General features: G+C 43.2%; 1 protein-coding gene across 4 annotated transcripts in view; it reads left to right on the top strand.

Annotated features, from left to right (window-relative positions):
• The window catches only part of COG5 (component of oligomeric golgi complex 5), a 413,671-nt gene that overhangs the window by 383,391 nt on the left and 8,206 nt on the right, over positions 1–22,074 (top strand). For all 4 annotated transcript variants that reach the window (XM_040412854.1, XM_040412847.1, XM_040412840.1 and 1 more), the window contains 3 exons: positions 14,487–14,563; positions 17,067–17,193; positions 21,937–22,016. In XM_040412854.1, the coding sequence (XP_040268788.1) occupies positions 14,487–14,563; positions 17,067–17,193; positions 21,937–22,016 (284 nt within the window). The remainder of the gene's footprint in view (positions 1–14,486; positions 14,564–17,066; positions 17,194–21,936; positions 22,017–22,074) is intronic.

The raw sequence follows: 22,074 nt of genomic DNA, 5'->3' as shown, positions 1-22,074 counted from the left end.
GGTGATCAATGACAGGGGTGTAATCAATGACAGGGGGGTGATCAGGGAGTCTATATGGGGTGATCACCACAGTCATTGATCATGCCCCTGTAAGGCTTCATTCAGACGTCCGGATGCGTTTTGCGGATCCGATCCATCTATCAGTGCATCCGTAAAAATCATGCGGACGTCTGAATGGAGCTTTACAGGGGGGTGATCAGGGAGTCTATATGGGGTGATCACCACAGTCATTGATCATGCCCCTGTAAGGCTTCATTCAGACGTCCGGATGCGTTTTGCGGATCCGATCCATCTATCAGTGGATCCGTAAAAATCATGCGGACGTCTGAATGGAGCTTTACAGGGGGGTAATCAATGACAGGGGGGTGATCAGGGAGTCTATATGGGGTGATCACCACAGTCATTGATCACGCCCCTGTAAGGCTTCATTCAGACGTCCGGATGCGTTTTGCGGATCTGATCCATCTATCAGTGGATCCGTAAAAATCATGCGGACGTCTGAATGGAGCTTTACAGGGGGTGATCAATGACAGGGGGGTGATCAATGACAGGGGGGAAATCAATGACAGGGGGGTGATCAGGGAGTCTATATGGGGTGATCAGGGGTGATCAGGGGCTAATAAGGGGTTAATAAGTGACGGGGGGGGGGGTGTAGTGTAGTGGTGCTTTGTGCTACTTTACTGAGCTACCTGTGTCCTCTGGTGGTCGATCCAAACAAAGGGGACCACCAGAGGACCAGGTAGCAGGTATATTAGACGCTGTTATCAAAACAGCGTCTAATATACTTGTTAGGGGTTAAAAAAAACACATCTCCAGCCTGCCAGCGAACGATCGCCGCTGGCAGGCTGGAGATCAACTCTCTTACCTTCCGTTCCTGTGAGCGTGCGCGCGTTCACAGGAAATCTCGCGTCTCGCGAGATGACGCGTATATGCGTCCAGGCGGAATGAATCAACCACCTCCAGGACGCGTCTGTGCGTACAGCGGTCCGGAGGTGGTTAAACTAATAACACACAAAGAATTAAATGTTACCATGTTTTTATTGAACACACCATGTAAACATTCACAGTGCAGGTGGAAAAAGTATGTGAACCCTTGGATTTAATAACTGGTTGAACCTCCTTTGGCAGCAATAACTTCACCCAAACGTTCCCTGTAGTTGCAGATCAGACGTGCACAACGGTCAGGAGTAATTCTTGACCATTCCTCCTTACAGAACTGTTTCAGTTCAGCAATATTCTTGGGATGTCTGGTGTGAATCGCTTTCTTGAGGTCATGCCACAGCATCTCAATCGGGTTGAGGTCAGGACTATGACTGGGCCACCCCAGAAGGCGTATTTTCTTCTGTTTAAGCCATTCTGTTGTTGATTTACTTCTATGTTTGGGTCGTTGTCCTGTTGCAACACCCATCTTCTGTTGAGCTTCAGCTGGTGGACAGATGGCCTTAAGTTCTCCTGCAAAATGTCTTGATAAACTTGGGAATTCCTTTTTCCTTCGATGATAGCAATCCGTCCAGGCCCTGACGCAGCAAAGCAGCCCTAAACCATGATGCCCCCACAACCATACTTCACATTCGGCATGAGGTTTTGATGTTGGTGTGCTGTGCCTCTTTTTCTCCACACATAGTGTTGTGTATTTCTTCCAAACAACTCAACTTTGGTTTCATCTGTCCACAGAATATTTTGCCAGTACCGCTGTGGAACATCAAGGTGCTCTTGTGCAAACTGTAAACGTGCAGCAATGTTTTTTTGGGACAGCAGTGGCTTCCTCTGTGGTATCCTCCGATGACATCCATTCTTGTTTAGTGTTTTACATATCGTAGATTCGCAAACAGGGATGTTAGCATATGCCAGAGACTTTTGTTAGTCTTTAGCTCACACTGTAGGATTCTTCTTCACCTCATTGAGCAGTCTGCGCTGTGCAGTGCTGAACTTTCTCCATTTATAGACAATTTGTCTTACCGTGGACTGATGAACAGCAAGGCTTTTGGAGATACTTTTATAACCCTTTCCAGCTTTATGCAAGTCAACAATTCTTAATCGTAGGTCTTCTGAGAGCTCTTTTGTGCGAGGCATCATTCACATCAGGCAATGCTTCTTGTGAAAAGCAAACCCAGAACTTCTGTGTGTTTTTTATAGGGCAGGGCAGCTGTAACCAACACCTCCAATCTCATCTCATTGATTGGACCCCAGTTGGCTGACACATCACTCCAATTAGCTCTTGGAGATGTCATTAGTCTAGGGGTTCACATACTTTGTACACACCTGCACTGTGAATGTTTACATGGTGCGTTCAATAAAAACATGGTAATATTTAATTCTTTGTGTGTTATTAGTTTAAGCAGACTGTGATTGTCTATTGTTGTGACTTAGATGAAGATCAGATCACATTTTATGACCAATTTGTGCAGAAATCCATATCATTCCAAAGGGTTCACATACGTTTTCTTGCAACTGTATTTGGAACCAACTAAAAGCAGGAAATACCAGGTTCTGTCTCACAGCCCCCCAACAGTGAGTCTATACAGCAGCTGCAACTCTCCAACTGTAGTAAAACTACAACTCCCACCATGCCCTGCTGTAGGCTGATAGCTGTAGGCAGCGTGGGCATGCAGGGAGTTGTAGTTTTGCAACAGCTGGAGAGCCTCAGGTTGGCCATCCATGCTATAGAGCTTTTACAAATGAACATATTTTTATTGAAAATGTTCTTTTAACAGACAACAAAATAAAAATACTACAATAAAATGTAAAGTGATGTGAAAACGGTTTTGAATCACAGCTGAAATCATGGATTATATACAGTACAATGCCAAACAATTTGGAAATTCCATAAATCCTGATGCTCAGTTATATATCACAGAATATTAAAGAGGGCCTGTCACCACTCCTGACATGCCTGTTTTAATAGCTTCAGGCATTCCCCATGTAATAGCAATTCTCGAGCATCTGTGTTGAGCCATTCCTTTATTATTTGTACTAGAAGTTCTGAATGAATTGCAGTAAGGGTACAGAGGGGAGGTAACCAGTTGGGGGGTATGTCCCTGTACAGACTCACTCTATCCAATCCATTGACGGATCCAGGGTGGGGGCAACGGGGCAATTGATTTTCCCCTTTAACGCTGGCCACGGCCGCACTTTAATTAATTACAATACTTGTCCTGCGGCGGGTGGCGACTAAGTTCACATAGGGGGGCGGAGGCAGAGCCGTGTGTGCAGGCGCACGCAGCCAGGAGAGGGAGTGGTCCCGTCTGGGCAGCAAAGTTGGAAGGAAGAGCCTGAAGCTGCTACGTGCCCGGCCCACGCATCTGCTAGTGAGGTGAGCACGGCAGCAGCGTTATAGTGTTCGTGCCCAGCTGCTTCCTTACAGGATACAAGAACACTGCCCTGGCTGAGACCCGTCCCTACTTCTGTATAATTAATATATATATATATATATATATATATATATATATATATATATACACAGTACAGACCAAAAGTTTGGACACACCTTCTCATTTAAAGAGTTTTCTTTATTTTCATGACTATGAAAATTGTAGATTCACACTGAAGGCATCAAAACTATGAATTAACACATGTGGAATTATATACATAACAAACAAGTGTGAAACAACTGAAAATATGTCATATTCTAGGTTCTTCAAAGTAGCCACCTTTTGCTTTGATTACTGCTTTGCACACTCTTGGCATTCTCTTGATGAGCTTCAAGAGGTAGTCCCCTGAAATGGTTTTCCCTTCACAGGTGTGCCCTGTCAGGTTTAATAAGTGGTATTTTTTGCCTTATAAATGGGGTTGGGACCATCAGTTGCGTTGAGGATAAGTCAGGTGGATACACAGCTGATAGTCCTACTGAATAGACTGTTATAATTTGTATTATGGCAAGAAAAAAGCAGCTAAGGCTACTTTCACACTTGCGGCAGTGTGATCCGGCGGGCAGTTCCGTCGTCGGAACTACCCGCCCGATCTGCCGCTGACTGAAAGCATTTGTGAGACAGATCCGGGTGCGGATCCGTCTCACAAATGCATTGCAAGGACGGATCCGTCTCTCTGCTTGTCATGCGGACCGCATTCTACATTTTTTCAAATTTTTACCGATATGCGCATGCCGGAACGACTGATCCGGCATTCCGGTATTCTGAATGCCGGATCCGGCGCTAATTCATTCCTATGGGAAAAAATGCCGGATCCGGCGTTCAGGCAAGTCTTCAGTTTTTTTTCGCCGGAGAGAAAACCGTAGCATGCTGCAGTTTTCTCTTTTGCCTGATCAGTCAAAACGACTGAACTGAAGACATCCTGATGCAAACTGAATGGATTACTCTCCATTCAGAATGCATGGGGATAAAACTGATCAGTTCTTTTCCGGTATAGAGCCCCTGTGACGGAACTCTATGCCGGAAAAGAACAACGCAAGTGTGAAAGTAGCCTAAGTAAAGAAAAACGAGTGGCCATCATTACTTTAAGAAATGAAGGTCAGTCAGTCAGCCGAAAAATTGGGAAAACTTTGAAAGTAAGGGCTATTTGACCATGAAGGAGAGTGATGGGGTGCTGCGCCAGATGACCTGGCCTCCACAGTCACCGGACCTGAACCCAATCGAGATGGGAACTCCTTCAAGACTGTTGGAAGACCATTTCAGGGGACTACCTCTTGAAGCTCATCAAGAGAATGCCAAGAGTGTGCAAAGCAGTAATCAAAGCAAAAGGTGGCTACTTTGAAGAACCTAGAATATGACATATTTTCAGTTTCACACTTGTTTGTTATGTATATAATTCCACATGTGTTAATTCATAGTTTTGATGCCTTCTTAGTCATGAAAATAAAGAAAACTCATTGAATGAGAATGTGTGTCCAAACATTTGGTCTGTACTGTATATATAGTATATAACACATATAAAGTATGTACCCTACCCTGCTACCTCTCCTCAGTTATATTACCCCCTGTATAAAATGTACCCTGCCTGATACCCCTCAGTTATATACAGGGTACATTATACAGGGCGTAATATAATCAAGAGGTATCAGGGTACATTATACAGTGGTAATATAACTGAGGAGGGTTTATCAGGGGACATTACACAGGGTGTAAGGGGTAGCTCTCTTTCACTGGGGTCGCAACCACACACTTCTTCGTGGACACCAGGATTTAGGGGCCAAATTGTGCTTTATTGTGGCACACAGCATAACGAAAAACATACAAAGCCAAAATAAAACACCTTACCCGTCTGGGCTCTACCTAAACACATAGGTTTCCCTGACTCACCTCTAACTACTGCTTAAGGTCAGGGTCTCAGGCTCCAGGCCTTAGCAGATTCCGCTCATCAAGTGTCAGTCCACACAGGGGAGAGATCAGGCTTCACATAGCCTTGTGGCCCCTCAGTCCTCCTGACTGAGACCACACACACAGAGCCTCTGCTCCAGGATCACACACACACTTCCCCTAGACTGACACATTGAGGGTGGATTTATGCTAGCCTGATTAGAGATCAGTCTTCACCTGCGATCACATTCCTGCTAGGGAAAAATCTGCCCCGGACTGTGGGGGTGGATTGGGAGGTCCCACTACCAAAAATCCCAATCCAAGTAAAATCCAGCCCGGAATAAATAAAGAAAATAGCTCCAGCAACTATATTTACTGAAGCCAGTGTCATTCTGGATTTCACCCACCTCAGCCAGTTGAGGAACCTACAGTAGGTGTTTGTGATATTGTGCTTTTAGCACGACAGCGTCGCGCTGATACTCGGCGACATGGTGCCGAGATCTCGCACTCACTGGAATAGTGACAGCACATCCCAGCAAGCGCGTCATAGAAGCGACGGGAGATCCGACTTGGATTCCCGCCAATTCTACACGTGTGCGGCGTTTGTTATGAATCCTGAGGGGGAAGTCCCCGCCGGATTTTAAATAAAAATCCGGCATGGGTCCCCCCCTCAGGAGCATACCGGGCCCTTAGGTCTGTTATGGGTTGTAAGGAGAGCCCCCCCTACGCCGAAAAAAACGGCGTAGGGGGTCCCCCTACAATCCATACCAGACCCGTATCCAAAGCACGCTACCCGGCCAGCCAGGAAGGGAGTGGGGACGAGCGAGCGCCCCCCCCCCCCTCCTGAGCCGTACCAGGCTGCATGCCCTCAACATGGGGGGGTTGGGTGCTCTGGGGCAGGGGGCGCTCGCTCGTCCCCACTCCCTTCCTGGCTGGCCGGGTAGCGTGCTTTGGATACGGGTCTGGTATGGATTGTAGGGGGACCCCCTACGCCGTTTTTTTCGGCGTAGGGGGGGCTCTCCTTACAACCCATAACAGACCTAAGGGCCCGGTATGCTCCTGAGGGGGGGACCCATGCCGGATTTTTATTTAAAATCCGGCGGGGACTTCCCCCTCAGGATTCATAACAAACGCCGCACACACGTAGAGAATTGGCGGGAATCCAAGTCGGATCTCCCGTCGCTTCTATGACGGCTCTGTCTCCATCGCGACAAGCCAGCTCGGCGCTGGCTCCCGCGATGGGGCTCGTAGGTGCTCAATCTCGCCGAGAAAGAGAGCGAGATTGACACAAAATCGGGTTCACCTACTGTAGGAGAGATATACCCCCCTTCCGGAACTTTCCCATGCATTTTACAGTTCACATCGCCACAAGGGGTAATGTACCCTGATACCCCTCCTCTGTTATATTACCCCCTGTATAATATACCCTCATACTCCTTAGTTGTAGACAGAGCATTTCTTCTGCTCACACTGTCACTGACAGCCTGACTGGGACATCGCTGCCTGTCTCTCTCTTCGTGCCTCGGGAGCCTGCGTATGTGTGAGCGCCTGCAGCAGGGTGTTGTGTGTAGGTCTGCGGTAAGGTGTGGGGGTCCAGTGTTGTCTCTGCGGTGCGGGGGGAGTGCTGTGATCTGTCTCCTCAGTGCAGAGTGTGATCAGACTGGCCCTGAGCCGCCCAACCCCCAGGAAGACCTACAGAAGACCAGTGTTTGTAACTGATCAGATCTGAGGGCCCCAATGAAAACAAATAATTTACTGCCCCGTGTGGTCAAAGGCTGTTACCAGGGACTCTGTATCCACAAGAGCCCGGCGCACCGCCATGTTTATAGAAGACTGTACCAGTACGTCAGACAGTCTATTAGATTATACGTGTTAGAGCTGTACGATAGGTTAAATAAAATAGTCTGTTCTATAAGCACCACATTATTTTCTGTCTGCCGCCACAAAACAATCTGGAAGTGCCCCTCCCGAGACCAGGCTCTGGATCCGCCTCTGATCCAATCAGTGCTGCCATTGTCGGACTGTGCAGGTACACTCCCACAACTGGTTACCACCCCTCTGTACCCTTACTGCTGACTGCTAGCAATTAATTTATAACTTCTAGTAGAAATAATACAGGAATGGCACAACATAGAGACATAAGAATAGATGTTCCAGAATTGTTATCACATGGGGAATGCTTGTAGCTATTAAAACAGGCATGTCAGGAGTGGTGAAAGGTCCTCTTTAAATGTGTCCAGATCCCTAATCACTGGCAAAGATTGGCCTATGATAAATCAATATATAAATGCAGTCTTCTATAGAGTAATTCTGACACTGTAGACTGCCTGCTGTCTGTAGCATGCATATTTTTACTTGGCTGGTCTTGACCCTTTATAAGGTATCTGAAGTTCACACTGTGGTTCTCTGAATTATTCATTGTGCTATATTGAAGTATAGTTTTCCTGTGTCTTCTTAAATAGCACCTATAATGGAGCATTCCCATATATTCAGAGTTATTTCTATTGTAATAGTTTTGTGTTCTCCGAATTGCTGAGTGAGAAAGGATGCATTTTTTATCTATGTACAGTGCCTTGCAAAAGTATGCACCCCCCTTGACTTTTTTCATATTTTGGTGCCTCACAACCTGAAATTAACATGGATTGTTTGAGGATTTACATCATTTAATTTACAGAACATGCCGACAACTTTGAAGATGTTATTTTTTTTTTATTGTGAAGCAAACAACAAATAGGACGAAATAACAGAAAAAGTCAATGTGCATAACTATTCTCCCCCCCCCCCCCCCCCCCCCCCCAAAGTCAATACTTTGTAGAGCCACCTTTTGTGGCAATCACAGCTCCAAGTCGCTTTGGATACGTCTCTATGAGCTTGCCACATCTTACCACTGGGATTTTTTTCCTATTACACCTTGTAAAACTGCTCCAGCTCCTTGAAGTTGGATGGTTTGCGCTTGTGAACAGCAATCTTTAATTCTGACCACAGATTTTCTATTGGATTGAGATCTGAGCTTTGATTAGGCCATTCCAACACATTTACATGTTTCCCCTTAAACCACTCAAGTGTTGCTTTAGCAGTGTGTTTGGGGTCATTGTACTGGTGGAAGGTGAACCTCCGTCCTAGCCTCACATCACGCACAGAGTGGTACAGGTTTTGCTCAAGAATATCCTTTTATTTAGCACCATCCATCTTTCCCTCAACTCGGACCAGTTTCCCAGTCCCGGCTGCTGAAAAACATCCCCACAGCATGATGCTGCCACTACCATGTTTCACTGTGGGGATGGTGTTCTTTGGGTGATGTGATGTGTTGGGTTTGCGCCAGACATAGCGTTTTCTTTGGCTGAAAAGTTCAATGTTAGTCTCATCAGACCAGAGCACCTTCCTCCATACATTTTGCTAGTCTCCCACATGCCATTGCACAAACTCACAACGTGCCTTTTTGTTTTTAGCTGAAAGTAATGGCTTTCTTCTGGCCACTCTGCTATAAAGCCCAACTCTATGAACCATACTGCTTATTGTCGTCCTATGTACAGATACTCCAGTCTCTGCTGTGGAACTCTGAAGCTCCTCCAGGGTTACCTTAGGTCTCTGTGCTGCCTCTCGAATAAATGCCCTCCTTGCCCGGTCCATGTGTTTTGGTGGGCAGCCGTCTCTTGGCAGGTTTGCTGTTGTGCCATGTTCTTTCCATTTGGTTATGATAGAGTTGATGGTGCTCCTGGGCATCATCAAGGATTTGAATATTTTTGTATAACCTAACCCTGACTTCTCAACAACATTGTCCCTTACTTGTTTGGAGAATTCCTTGGTCTTCATGGCAGTGTTTGGTTATTGATGCCTCTTGCTTAGGTGTTGCAGCCTCTGGGGGCTTTCAAAAAACGTGTGTGTATATGTAATGAAAGATCATGTGACACTTAGATTGCACACTAGTGGACATCATTTCACTAATTATGTGACTTCTGAGGGTAATTGGTTGCACCAGAGCTTTTTATGGGCTTCCTAACAAAGGGGGTGAATACATACGCACTTGCCAATTTTCTGTTTTCTCTTTCTAAACAATAGTTTTATTTATATATTTTTCTCATGTCACTTCACCAACTTAGACTATTGTGTTCTGATCCATAACATAGAATTCAAATTAATAAAACATTGAATTTAAGGCTTTAATGCAACAAAATACAAAAAAAGTAAAGGGAGCTGAATACTTTTGAAAGACACTGCACATTCTGTCTATGTGACGTTTGCAGTCTTGCAGTTATTAGTAAAATAACCATATGAATAAATTCACCCACTCATGCATCAGTTGTAGGGTCCTTCAATCCATCTCTCCAGCTCTTTGTCTCGGAGGTGTAGTTTGGAGCTGAGTTTTATTCCCTTAATCCAGGCACAATTACCAGAGAATGTCACCTTGAAAACTCTGTGTGCACATTGATTATTCCGGGCAGCTGGGAAAACCTCCAGTGCTAGTTAGAAGATAAAGTTAGGGGAACACTCAGCTACTAATTGAATCAGCAGAATTGCTTTTATTGAAAAGCTGATGGCCACAAATCTAATAATGATGGTTGACGTGTGCTGTGTCCATGAGGTTGTCAGACCTTTTGGGAGTTATTTTTCACCTCTTCCTTTATATATAATCTTCACTGAGTTTGTTTCTAGTCCCATATTTAGTGGCGTTAAAGTTTTTTTTTTAGGAGTTTTATACTGATGTCCTCTCCTCTGGATAGATTATCAGTATCTGATCGGTGGGGTCCGACACGTGGGACCCCCGTAGATTAGCTGTTTCAGAAGGAAGCAGCACTTGCAGTAACACAGCAGCTTCTCTCCGCTTTTCCTGGCCCGAGTGACAACACGTTCATCAGTCAGGTGGCCTAGGCAAAGGGAATGGGGCTGAGCTGCCATACCAAGCACAGCAGCTAAACAATGTGCGGCACTTTTCTTGGTAAGCACGGAGAAGTCTGCGACACTAACAGGAGCCCCAGTGCACATTTAGGGCATCCAAGAAGTGGTATCCTGAAATACAGTCCAATTATATTTATAGCAAGATCTTATTGACTGAGCCATATGGATCTGCATGGAGTTTGTATGTTCTTCCTCTGGGTTCTCTGGTTTCCTCCCACACTCCAAAGACATACTGATATAGATTGTGAGCCCCATTGGTGACAGAGAGTGATGATAATGCCTGTATGGCCTCATGCACAATACCGTTGTGTGCATCCGTGTCCGTTGTTCCGTTTTCCATGATTTTCTGCGGACCCATTGACTTTCAATGGGTCCGTTGAAAACTCGGAAAATGCACCATTTGTCATCCGCATCCGTGATCCGTGTTTCCAGTCCGTCAAAAAAAATATGACCTGTTGACGGACAACAGTTCGCGGACCCATTTAAGTCAATGGGTCCGTGAAAAAACACGGAGGCGCACAAGATTGTCATCCACGTCTGTGATCCGTGTCCGTTTTTTTCCTATCATTCTCAAGGCAAACTTGACTTAGATTTTTTTTTCACTTTTCTTGTCGGGTGATCCTCCAAAAATCAAGGAAGACACACGGGAAAAAAAATGGACATGGATCACGGAACAACGGAACCCCGTTTTGCGGACTGTGAAAAAATACTGTCGTGTGCATGAGGCCTAAAGCGCAGCGGAATATAGTAGCGTAAAATATGTATAAAGTAGACATCTTTGGTTTCAGAATATAAACAACGCAATCCTATGGACAAGGCCCATTACTATGCCTACATATGATTTTCATGATCACTAATTGCTCATAGTGGGAAATGTAAGTAGCATGGGATCTACTGAGAATTTTATAAGATTTGACGCTGTGAATTTGGCATAAGAGAGGACGATTTGAAGCCACTGCTGGTGTCTCAAGTAAATCTGTCAATACACCCTGGTCCTCGAGCAGTGGTCTTATTTGTGGATCAGTGAGTGATTGCTAAGTTTGAAACTGCGCTAGCTACCGTAATCTTCAAATTACAAGATATCTAATTCACAATATAAAATTCACTACTAGCATAGGTTTTGTGTCACTTCAGTAGGGATTAATAGAGAGACCAGGGAACAAGATGGACAGAGAGGCACAGAGAGATGGAAAACATGGAACAAACTGACTTCTGCTACCTGCATAGACTTTCATTTCTCCAGCTCATTAGGCCTACTGCATATGATATGGTTGTAATACATGTTGCTGGGTACTCCAGTGCAGATCTCTTCTCTGGCTCATAGAGGGATAACTTTACTAGAGTTTAGGAGGACCTGTCACCTCTCCTGACATGTATGTGTTAGTAACTACTTATATGCTCCACTGCAATAACTTTTTAAAATTCTTAAAGGGGTTTTTCTGAGATTATTTATTTATTTTTTACTGATGAACTCTCCTCTGGATAGGTCATCAGTATCTGATGGGTGGGGGTCTGACACCCTGGACTCCCGCCGATCAGCTGTTTGAGAAAGCAGTGGCACTCCTATGAGCACCATGGCCTTCTCTCTGCTTTTCCTAGGCCAATAACAACACCACCGATCACGTGGCCTAGGAGCAGCTCAGCCCCACAGTGAATGGGGCTGAGTGCCATACCAAGCACAGCCGCTATATAATGTACTGCGCTGTGCTTGGTGAGCTGTGAGAAGGCAGCAGTGCTCACAGGAGCATCGGTGCCTTCTCAAAACAACTGATTGGTGGAGGTCCTGGCTGTCAGACCCCCACCCATCAGATACTGATGACTAGAGATGAGCGAATTTCATATTTTGAAATTCGTTCACACTTCGTTTGGTGGTAAAAGGTGAATTGCGTTATGGATTCCGTTACCACGGACCATATCCGGCCAAGGACAACATCTGCATGGAGTTTGTATGTTCTCCCCTTGTTTGCGGGGGTTTCCTCCCACACTCCAAAGACATGCTGATAGGGACCTTAGATTGTGAGCCCCATTGGGGACAGTTGGATGCTAATGTCTGTAAAGCGCTGCGGAATGTAGTAGCGTTATATAAGTCATAATAGAAGTCTATGGGCTGCAAAATGGATCTGTCCAGTTTCCGTTATGCAGGGAATTCCTCTCTTGCATAACGGCCCATGCTGCGACCGCAATGCACGGGCACCGACCGTGGGGCAGCCGCATGCAGATCGTGGACCCATTCACTTGAATGGGGTCTGCGATCCGCATCTGATGGACCGCACTGCAAAAAAGTAGTGCATGCACTACTTTTTTGCGGTGCGGTGGGCACGGCTAGAAACTTCCGCACTGCATCTCCGGGTTTGTGTACCCAATCACGTGAATGGGTCCGCATCCGTGATGCGGGGTGCACACGGCCACTGCCCCGTGTATTGCGGACCCGCCGTATGCATGAGCCCTAACGGAAACGGGACAGATCCGTTTTGCAGCCCATAGACTTCTATTATGACAGAATAAATAACGGAATGCCTCTAAAGGCATTCCGTTATGCATTCCGTCATAGAATGCATAACGCCATATGGTCCGTGCTAACAGAATCCATAACGCAATTCACTTTTTACCACCCAACGAAGTGTGAACAAATTTCATAGGTGGATATTCGCTCATCTGTACTGATGACCTATCCTGAGAATAGGTCATCAGTAAAAAAAAAAATCTTGGAAAACCTTTTTAAGTATGTAACTGTATTTTGTGCTGTTCCTCGGTTGTTGCCATTATATATTTATAAAATAAATTGCCTACTGAGCGTTACCATTCTACCACAGTCAGTACCCCAACACTCCCAACTGGTAGCACCATTGTCAATTTATTTTCTAAACTTCTAGTAGGAATAACAGTGGAACAGCAAAACATACATTCATATGAATAGTAGCTCCATAATTGTTATTTCATGTGGAATACAATTATTTAATAAAACAGAAATGCCAGGAGAGGTGATGTCTTTTTTGGAAATTTTAAGAGCACTGCCTAGTGTACAAAGAAGTGATCATGCTATATGATCAGCAAGCATAACTTGGTTTCAGCATCCACAAATAGACTTGAGGTCGGCCTCGTGTACGTGTTTCTGTTGGAACCCTTTTACTGTGTGTAGCTAATCTGACACGTTTTCTATGGGTCAGTCAAAGATTCTCTGGCATTTTAATAACAGTACCATCAGTTAGGACTAGTATTGATGACTTAACAGGCAATTACGTAACCTTCCCAAAAATCATAGCTCGTTATGGTATTAGAACTGTCCATAACCTCAAAATAAGTAACTTCTCAGCTTTCTTGATAGGATGTCAGCACAAATCACATACAGGATAAGGTAATCTAGGGTGCTAACAGCAATTATTTTATCCTATGATCATTGGCCCAAAGCACGGGGCATCATGCCATTTGGCGAGGGTTGCATCGGTTTTTGGCATTTCAAGAAAACATTGCAGAGTTATTGAATTAAACAATGATTCCTCCTACAAGTATGTTCCATTACCGTTCTCATTTTCATCAGGCTGGCCTTTCAGATCTAGTTAAAAATAACGGATATATTGATTCATAAATGCAAAGTTAATAGAATCAGACTTATTGCTGTTTGCCATTTCGGGATGTTGACACCTTTGTCAGATCTGTAGTTTCATCTGAGCTAATTGCGTCTCGGTAACAAATAATTCTTGAGATGCATTTTAAGGCCAGACAACAAAGGCAAGAAATGGAAATGTATTCTTAGGAATCGTTTGGACCGTGGTTGCAAAGTTCTAGCATATGTAGAATACCAGTTTTACTTATCTGGAAAATAGTCCATATCTTACTGTATATAAAACAGACTGGTACCTGGAAACCGAAGCCGAGTTTGGTTCCAAGTTTTACCAAAGCTATTCAACTAAGTCATGCACGACTTTGTGAAAAAAATAACTTCGGCTCATCAGAGTCCATACATTCTAATCAGGGGTGCACCTAGCCTTTCTGCTGCCTGAGGCGAAAACTGAAATGGTGCCCCTCCCTCCCTCCCGAATGCCAATTTCTTAACCTAACCCCTTCCCTTCAGCCCATGGCCCTTCGGCTGCCCCCCCCCCCCTCTCTTGCCCCTACCTGGTGCTGCCTTAGGGGATCGCCTCACCTGGCCTCATTGGTGGTGCACCCCTGATTAGGCACAGACATCCTCTGCAGTACATTCTGAAAATGCTAGTTTCTCTTTTACAAGGGTTGAACCTTTACTGGAAAGTCACCCTGGGAAGGGAAACATGAGCAAAATGGTGAGATTTGTATGGAAATCATGATGTAGTACAAACATGAATATTTGTCTTCTTTCAGATGGAATTGGCAGTGGCTCCTCTGTGCAGACGAGTTGCTGACCTTGGAAGGTCATACAGGCTTTTGAGATCCTTCAGGTACGTGTCTGCTTTAATAAACCATAGACAGAGTCCACAAATAGCAGTAATTGGTATTATGTAAAATGATCAAGTTATGGTTTGCCTCACACTCCTGAATATGAAGCCTCGCTGCTACTTTTTATTCTTAAGATCTGTGGTTGGATATCCACAGGTCTGACTTGATGAAATATGTAGTTTTTCTGTGGAAATATATAGGTGCATGTAATGTATACTGTATGTGTTTCCTATATTAATATTATTCCTGTATTACTTTTTACTTGAATTTTAAAAACCTTTCAGCCTGAAATTATCCTCTGATAAAGGACACTATTAGGGGTTAAATATTATTTTATTGTGGGCATACAGTACATGCGTCATGGGATATGAACATCACTACAATATATTTTTTATCAGACCCGTGATGATGACAGGTAATTGACACTGACATGCAGAAATACTTACTCTACATGAACTCTTTTACCTGGTTGAGCTTCTTCTTGCTCTGAGAACACAACAATCTGGAATTCATAATGCACATGTCCGGTATTGTAAAAGTCCCTCCAATCATCTTCTCCAGGGCTGTGGAGTCTTAAATATATTCTAAGTATTGTATAACTGATCTATTAAATGCAGAACTGGCTGCATATTTACTTTAATGAGAATTTAGGAAAGTTCAGAAACTGTAATCATATAAATGTGTATACTATCAATCTAAGGCTACTTTCACACTGGCGTTTTGAATTCCGTCACAAACGGTTCAGAACGGATCAGTTCAGCCCCAATGCATTCTGAATGGATAAGGATCCGTTCAGAATGCATCAGTTTGCCTCCGTTCCGCTCTGGATGCGGACACCAAAACGCTGCTTGCCGTAGATCTCCAAAATGAACAGTTTGCCAAAGATCACTTGGACAAGTCAGAACGCCACTGGAACAGTGTTTTGTGGATGGATGAAACCAAAATGGAACTTTTTGATTCACACCATTAGTGCTCGACAGTACACCCTTTTACGGCGGTCACTAACGGGCTTTAGGCTAGGCTATTGCCTTTTTACGGCGGCCTAGTCTAAGTGCTGCACAGGTCTGTCATATGACAGCTGGGCTCCTGCACTTATGGTCTAGATCTGCAGAAGTGACAATCCAGGCTGTTTAACCCCTTAGCGGCATCTAAGTGTTTTACAGGGAATGGGCTCCTTCTCTCAGGCATCGGCACCCCGCAAATGTTATTGTGGGGTGCCGATGTCTTAGTGTGGCAGCAGGGCCTAATGAAGGTCCCCAGATCTGCCTGCACTGTACTGTATGCCTCTCTGGCTGCGTCTCTATGATAGTGCCTGTCAGTATAGTACTGATAGTATAATACCCTGTACTGTGTAAATGGCCGGCATTATATAATTATCACGCAACTTATCCCGCACTATGAATGCCGGGGGAAAAAAAGCTAGCCAGAATTGCATTTTTTTCCCTATTTGCCATAAAGAACACCAGAATAAAAAGCTCTCAAAAAGTGGTATGTGTGCCAAAATAATACTAATGCAAACTACAAGTCATCCTGCAAAAATATAGCCCTCACACAGCTCCTGAATGGTTCACAAATGTTTAAGCACCACTGTAAGTCACAGAAGAGCAACAGTTAAAGGGGAAGGACCCCATGAGCATATATAAAATGTGTCCAAGTAAGCGGTTATGGTGACTATCTACATTTTATGGCACCCAACCTATTAATGTGACATTGTCAATGCTGCATTGGAAGTTTACAGCCTGTTTAGTAAGTGGGACACTAGGCCCAGAATACTCCAAAAAACTGTATTTTAAGCATTTTCTGCTTTTCTGTCTCTAATTAGCAGTTTTTCATTCATTTCCACTCATTATATTCCCTTAGATGCATGGAAATCTTAGACGTATTGGAAGAGAGGCTAAAAATGAAGGCAATGCACAATTATAGCACAATTAGTCTGTTTTGTTAGTAGCAATCTTTGTGCCGCTGCTTCAACAAGCAGTTATTTATTTCAAGGAGCAGCTTTTATTTATGCATAAATGACATTGTTCATTAAAATGTCCAAAAATGGCACTTAACATAAGCTGAGGAGCAGGTTCTTCTGCAAATTGTGTATTGTGTGACCTCTTCCGTGATAATATTGCTTTATGAGGCGCATTAGTCCACTATTATCCCACTAGGATGGGATCACAAGCAGAGAGCTTATTGTATTGCGTTGTATTATAATATAAATGTGATAAAATCCCAGTCGCGGTATATGATCCATTCTGTTATTTGCATATGGTGTCACAATCCAATACTCCTGCGCAGCATGTGTTTTGTAATACCTAAGGAATAGCTGTTGGTAGGCTGTTCATACATATACGTAAGTCATAGCTTCTGCTATGTTGCACAGGTATAGTAAAATAATATACAAGGCTGTGGGATATAATATTGAATAATTAGAGAGTGCAATCAATACAAATAATATGGAGCTGTCATACCGCCTGTTATATACTGTATATTCAATTTTGAACATTTTTTTTCTAGGCCTTTACTGTTTCAGACCAGCGAGCATATCGCCAACAGTGCTTCTGTAGGCGAAATCATTCCCTACAGCGTCATCCTCCAGTTTCTCTTCACAAGGGCTCCCCCAGAGCTAAAATCCCCCTATCAGGTAATATAGCTATACACAAGGTACTATGGACCACTGTCCTTACAAGACAAAACAGCATGAAGGCCCAGACTGTTAATGTGTCCTACCGGGGCCCATGTCCAGTGGGCTGCAGCAGCGGGTCATAGAGTGTGGGCCGCTCAACTTGCTACTGTTATATTCCATAGTAAGGTTTGTAAATATGAAGGAGTCCTGTACCCCTGCCCCTGCACAGGCAGGTCTGAAGCTAGTCACGCAGAGCAGTAGCACTCAGTGTATGCTGGCCCCGCCACCCTCTCTCTCATGCCATTGCTGCCTTGTCAGAGCTGCTGCCGGCTCCTGCAGTCTAGGCTGAGGTGTGGTAAGTTTTATTTCTTGTGTCTGCCTGGTATGTAATTAATCTGGTAGCACTTCTGGTCCCGGGTTGTAAAAGAGATCACAAGAACAGCTACTCTGCTATTACTCTGGACACTGAGAAGCGGCTTTCATAAGTCATCCATTTAGTATTAGATTCTGATCCTCCAGAATGCGAGATCCTCCCTGTAAATGCAGACTGGATGTACATTATAAGTGATGCAGGCTGCACACAAACCTCCAATGGAAGTGGGAAAACATAAGTATAGTCACAGCATGCATGTGATGACAGTGTCTAGCTGGAAAGTGTACATGTAGATGGATGATTAAAGGGGTTCTCCGGAAATTATTTAAAATGGCCGCCAGCAACCCATCCCAGAATGTTAGCAGGACTGGTTGCCTCCATTTTGGTTGCCTCCACTGGTTGCCTGGGAGGGTGGATGGGGCCTCACTACACACTTGCATATACTACACATGGGAAAGTTTTCCTGTCAGGCTGCTCAGCCATGATGACATATCACAGGCAGGATCACATGAGTTATTTTATTTTTGGTGCCACTTGAAAGATGCGATAACCTGTTTGATGAACACCGACACATTCACATGGGCCAATGGTCAGGACCAGCATTGTTCATTCCAGATCTTATGCCCAAAGAACTCTAAAAGCCCCATTGATTATTGCCTATTCATGGCAGCTGTCACTTGCATTGGTCTTTTGTGGAGGATGATGATCAATGTTGTATGATTTGGGGGTGTCCTTACCATCATCCTTCTTTTATTTACATGGACATATGTTAGGGTGCCTGCAATCTTAACATCCAGTGTCACATGGACATGATCACATGCTCCGCTGCAGCCAATGACTGGCTTCAACAGTGACGTGGCCACAAGCACTACTACACTGAAGACAGTAATTGGCTTCAGCGGAGCATGTGACCATGCCCATGCTGGGCCAGATGTGAATATGGACAAACTGGAGTCAGTGTGGAGGACTGGAGCGGCAGGGAGCAGGTAAGTATGAGTCTTCTGTTTAGAGAGGCAGGCTGCTTGTGCTTGGTTAAAAAAAAAAAGGATTATTCCTGCTTTAAAGGGAACCTGTCACCTGGATTTTGGGTATAGAGCTAAAGACATTGGTTGCTGGATGGTCGCTAGCACATCCGCAATACCCAGTCCCCATAGCTCTGTGTGCTTTTATTGTGTAAAAACAACGATTTGATACATATGCAAATGAACCAAAGATGATTCAGAGCCTGAAAATATGACTCTTCTCTGGTCACACAAGTAAGATATGACTCTTTTATGTTAATTTGCATGAAAGGTGGGAAGTACAAAAATGCATAATACTTATTGAATTTGTCTGCAAATGAAATGAAAAGTGTAATTTATATGTTTAGGGTAACACAATGAACATTTAGAAACGCTCAGTGAGGGTAGCATAGTAGAGGTGGCAGGTTCCCTTTAAGGCTACTTAACATGCACTTGAGGTTACTGTCTGCACTGTGACAGTAGACTACACAATACCAGTGGTACTTGACATTGTTCATATTGACATTATCTTGCTGCTCATGTACTTTTAAAAAATGTTATTGTTTAGTATTAACCCTTTTGCTGACCAGGGTGTTTTGGCATTTTGCATAGTCAGGACAATTTTCACAGTTTTGACATGTATAAATAACCCTAAGTTACAAAATAAGAAAAACATACTAACCCCCCATAACTATATATTTTCTCAAAGTAGACACCCGTCACAGTAGATACAGACACCGTCATGCAACTTTATGCGACTTTAATTTTTCATTAAAATTGCATATGCGGGTAAAAGTGTGACCCAAGCAGAAAGTTATATTGACCACACCTCTTAAAGATAAATGTTTATGTCTATGTACACCTTTGGGGGCATTTTTTTTCCATTATTGTCCTTATTTTGAGCTAAAAATCATTTTTTCAATTGGTCTTTATTAAAAATATGGAATCCTTTTTTCTGTACAGAGATGAGATGCTGTAATAGCAGCCTATGGATTTTCTCTCTTTTCCGTCATCTGGCGAGCAGACAGACTCCTTATCTCTGCTCTATGACCTTTTAAACACTTATTAAAGCAGAATCCTTAACTTACTAATAAGAATGTGGTGTAAATAGGTGTTTAGGACCTTTTAGTAGCTTACAGATAAGAGTTATTAGGTGACCGGCACAAAGTGAAAGTACCAGTCACACAGTTAGAAAAACAGTTAACCTTTTTTGACAAAATGGCTCAATATTTTTTAATAAAGGCCAATTGAAAATATGATTTTTAGCCAAAAATAAGAAAAAAAATAAGAAAAAAATTTCTCCGAAGGTGTACATAGCCTTTAACATTTGCAGGGTTCATAATTACCATTTAGGCCTAAATTTACTTGCACAAATCTTCATAAAATCACCAGAACTGGACAGACCAAATATCTGGTTTTAAGCTGGAAATTTTAAAAAGTAGCAACCTATAAAATACAAGGATTACGGTCCTTGAAAATTAAGTGCAACCCCAAAACCAATACATTTGCTGAAAGCAGACCTGATGATTGCAGTTGCCTTGATGGCCTGTTAAAAACCGTCAACATTCGGAGAGTGCAAAGCATACTGTGTATAAAAATATAACCTGATAATTAATACACACAACCACCTTCATTTAACTGTGACAAACAGGAATTATTTAAAAAAAAAGCATGGAAACACATGTTTGCACATAAAACATACATCCAAGCAGAAATGTACACATAGAAATAAAGTAAATGTATATTATATTAAGGTGTGCAAGTCTCATATATACCACAAGCATATACATCAACAAGAGCTTGTACCCTTAAAACTCTGGAAAAGAGGCCATGTAATATTTGGTCACCGTCCACATATGTGTTAAAATGTACACTCTACACGGCAAACTGCATCTTTTATACCAAAAAGCTACATTTTCTGACAGTGCAAAACATGCCATGTATAAAAATATAACCCGATAATTAACCCCTTAGTGACCACCCATATGCCTTTTTACGGCCATCACTAAGGGGCCTTAGGCTGGGCTGCCGCTTTTGCAGCAGGGAGCGGGGAACCAGCTCTCACATAAGAGCGGCGACCCTGCTCTAAGAGCCCGGACCGGCAGGAGTGCCGTCCGGGCTGTTTAACACTTTACATGCCGTGGGCAATGGCGCCTGCCGCATGTAAAGTGCTGACAGAGGTAGCAGACTCCCTCTGTCTCCCATTGGCACCCTGCAAATGTAATTGCCGGATTCCGATGTATGTGAAGGCTGCCTGGGGTCTGATGTAGGCCCCAGACCAGCCTTGAGTAAGTTCCAGCAGGCTGCGCCTCTCTGGCGCAGCCTGCTGGTCAATGTCAGAATAGCATTGCCATTAAAACGCAATGCACTATAGGGATAGTGCATTGCATTTTAAAAGCAATCAAAAAGCTGTCTGTTATAGTCCCCTTGTGGGACTATTAAGTGGTAAAAAAAAAAAAAGTTTAAAAAAACTCCTTATTTATTCAGTTAAAAAAAAAAGAATAATTACGCTTTTTTTTCCATTGAAAATACGCTTTTCAATGAAAAAACTGCAAAAAAAAAAATCTTCCCCATATGTTTGGTATTGCCGTGTCTGTAACGACCCGGACTACATAAATATCACGTAAATTATCCCCTATGGTGAACACCGTAAAAAAAAAAAAAAAAAAAAAGACAGAATTGCTAATTTATTCTTAGTTGCCACCGAAAGAATAACATGCAATCAAAAAGCGCCATTTGCTCCAAAATGATACCAATGAAAAATACAAGTCGTCCCCCAAAAATAAAATCAAGCTCTCACACAACTCCATATAACGAAAAATAAAAAAGTTATGGGTCTTGGGAAGTGGCAATGCAAAAACATTTTTTTCTTTAAAGAAAAAAGGGGTTTTATTGCAAAAAAGTTGTAAAACGTAAAAAAACTTTATGTATTTGGTATCACTGTAATTGTACTGACCCAGAGAATAAAGATATTATGTTATATATAACGAAAAATTAACGCCGTAAAATTTATAATGTAAAAACGCAGTGGCAGTATTGCTGTTTTTCCCATCTCCCACCCAGAAAGAGTTAATAAAAGTTAATCAGAAAGTTATGTGTACCCCAAAATGTAAAATACTACAACTTGTCCCGCAAAAAACAAGCCCTCATAAAGCTATATAGACCGAAAAATAAAAAAGTTATAGCTCTTGGAATGCGACGATGAAAAAAGGAAGAAAAACGCTTGGTCAGTAAGGCCCAAAACAGGCTGGTCACTAAGAGGTTAATACATACAAACACCTCCATGCAACTTTGCAGGAAACTGATTATTACCAAAAATTGGACAAAAAAAATGTCAGAATTACCAAACCACTTCTATTGTAACTGTTCTTCTATGTTGTTCTCTAGAGGGCTGAATGGTCAATTGCTCGTTACTCCCAGTGGCTGGATGATCACCCAGCTGAAAAAGACAGACTGGCTCTAATAAGGTAAAAGATACACATAGCAACCTACCTTTCATGATTTTTTTAATTTTTTTATTAGGCC

This window comes from Bufo bufo, chromosome 1 (genome assembly GCF_905171765.1).
Source record: "Bufo bufo chromosome 1, aBufBuf1.1, whole genome shotgun sequence".
NCBI classification, from domain to species: Eukaryota; Metazoa; Chordata; class Amphibia; order Anura; family Bufonidae; genus Bufo; species Bufo bufo.
This window is presented reverse-complemented; position numbering and strand designations above follow the sequence as displayed.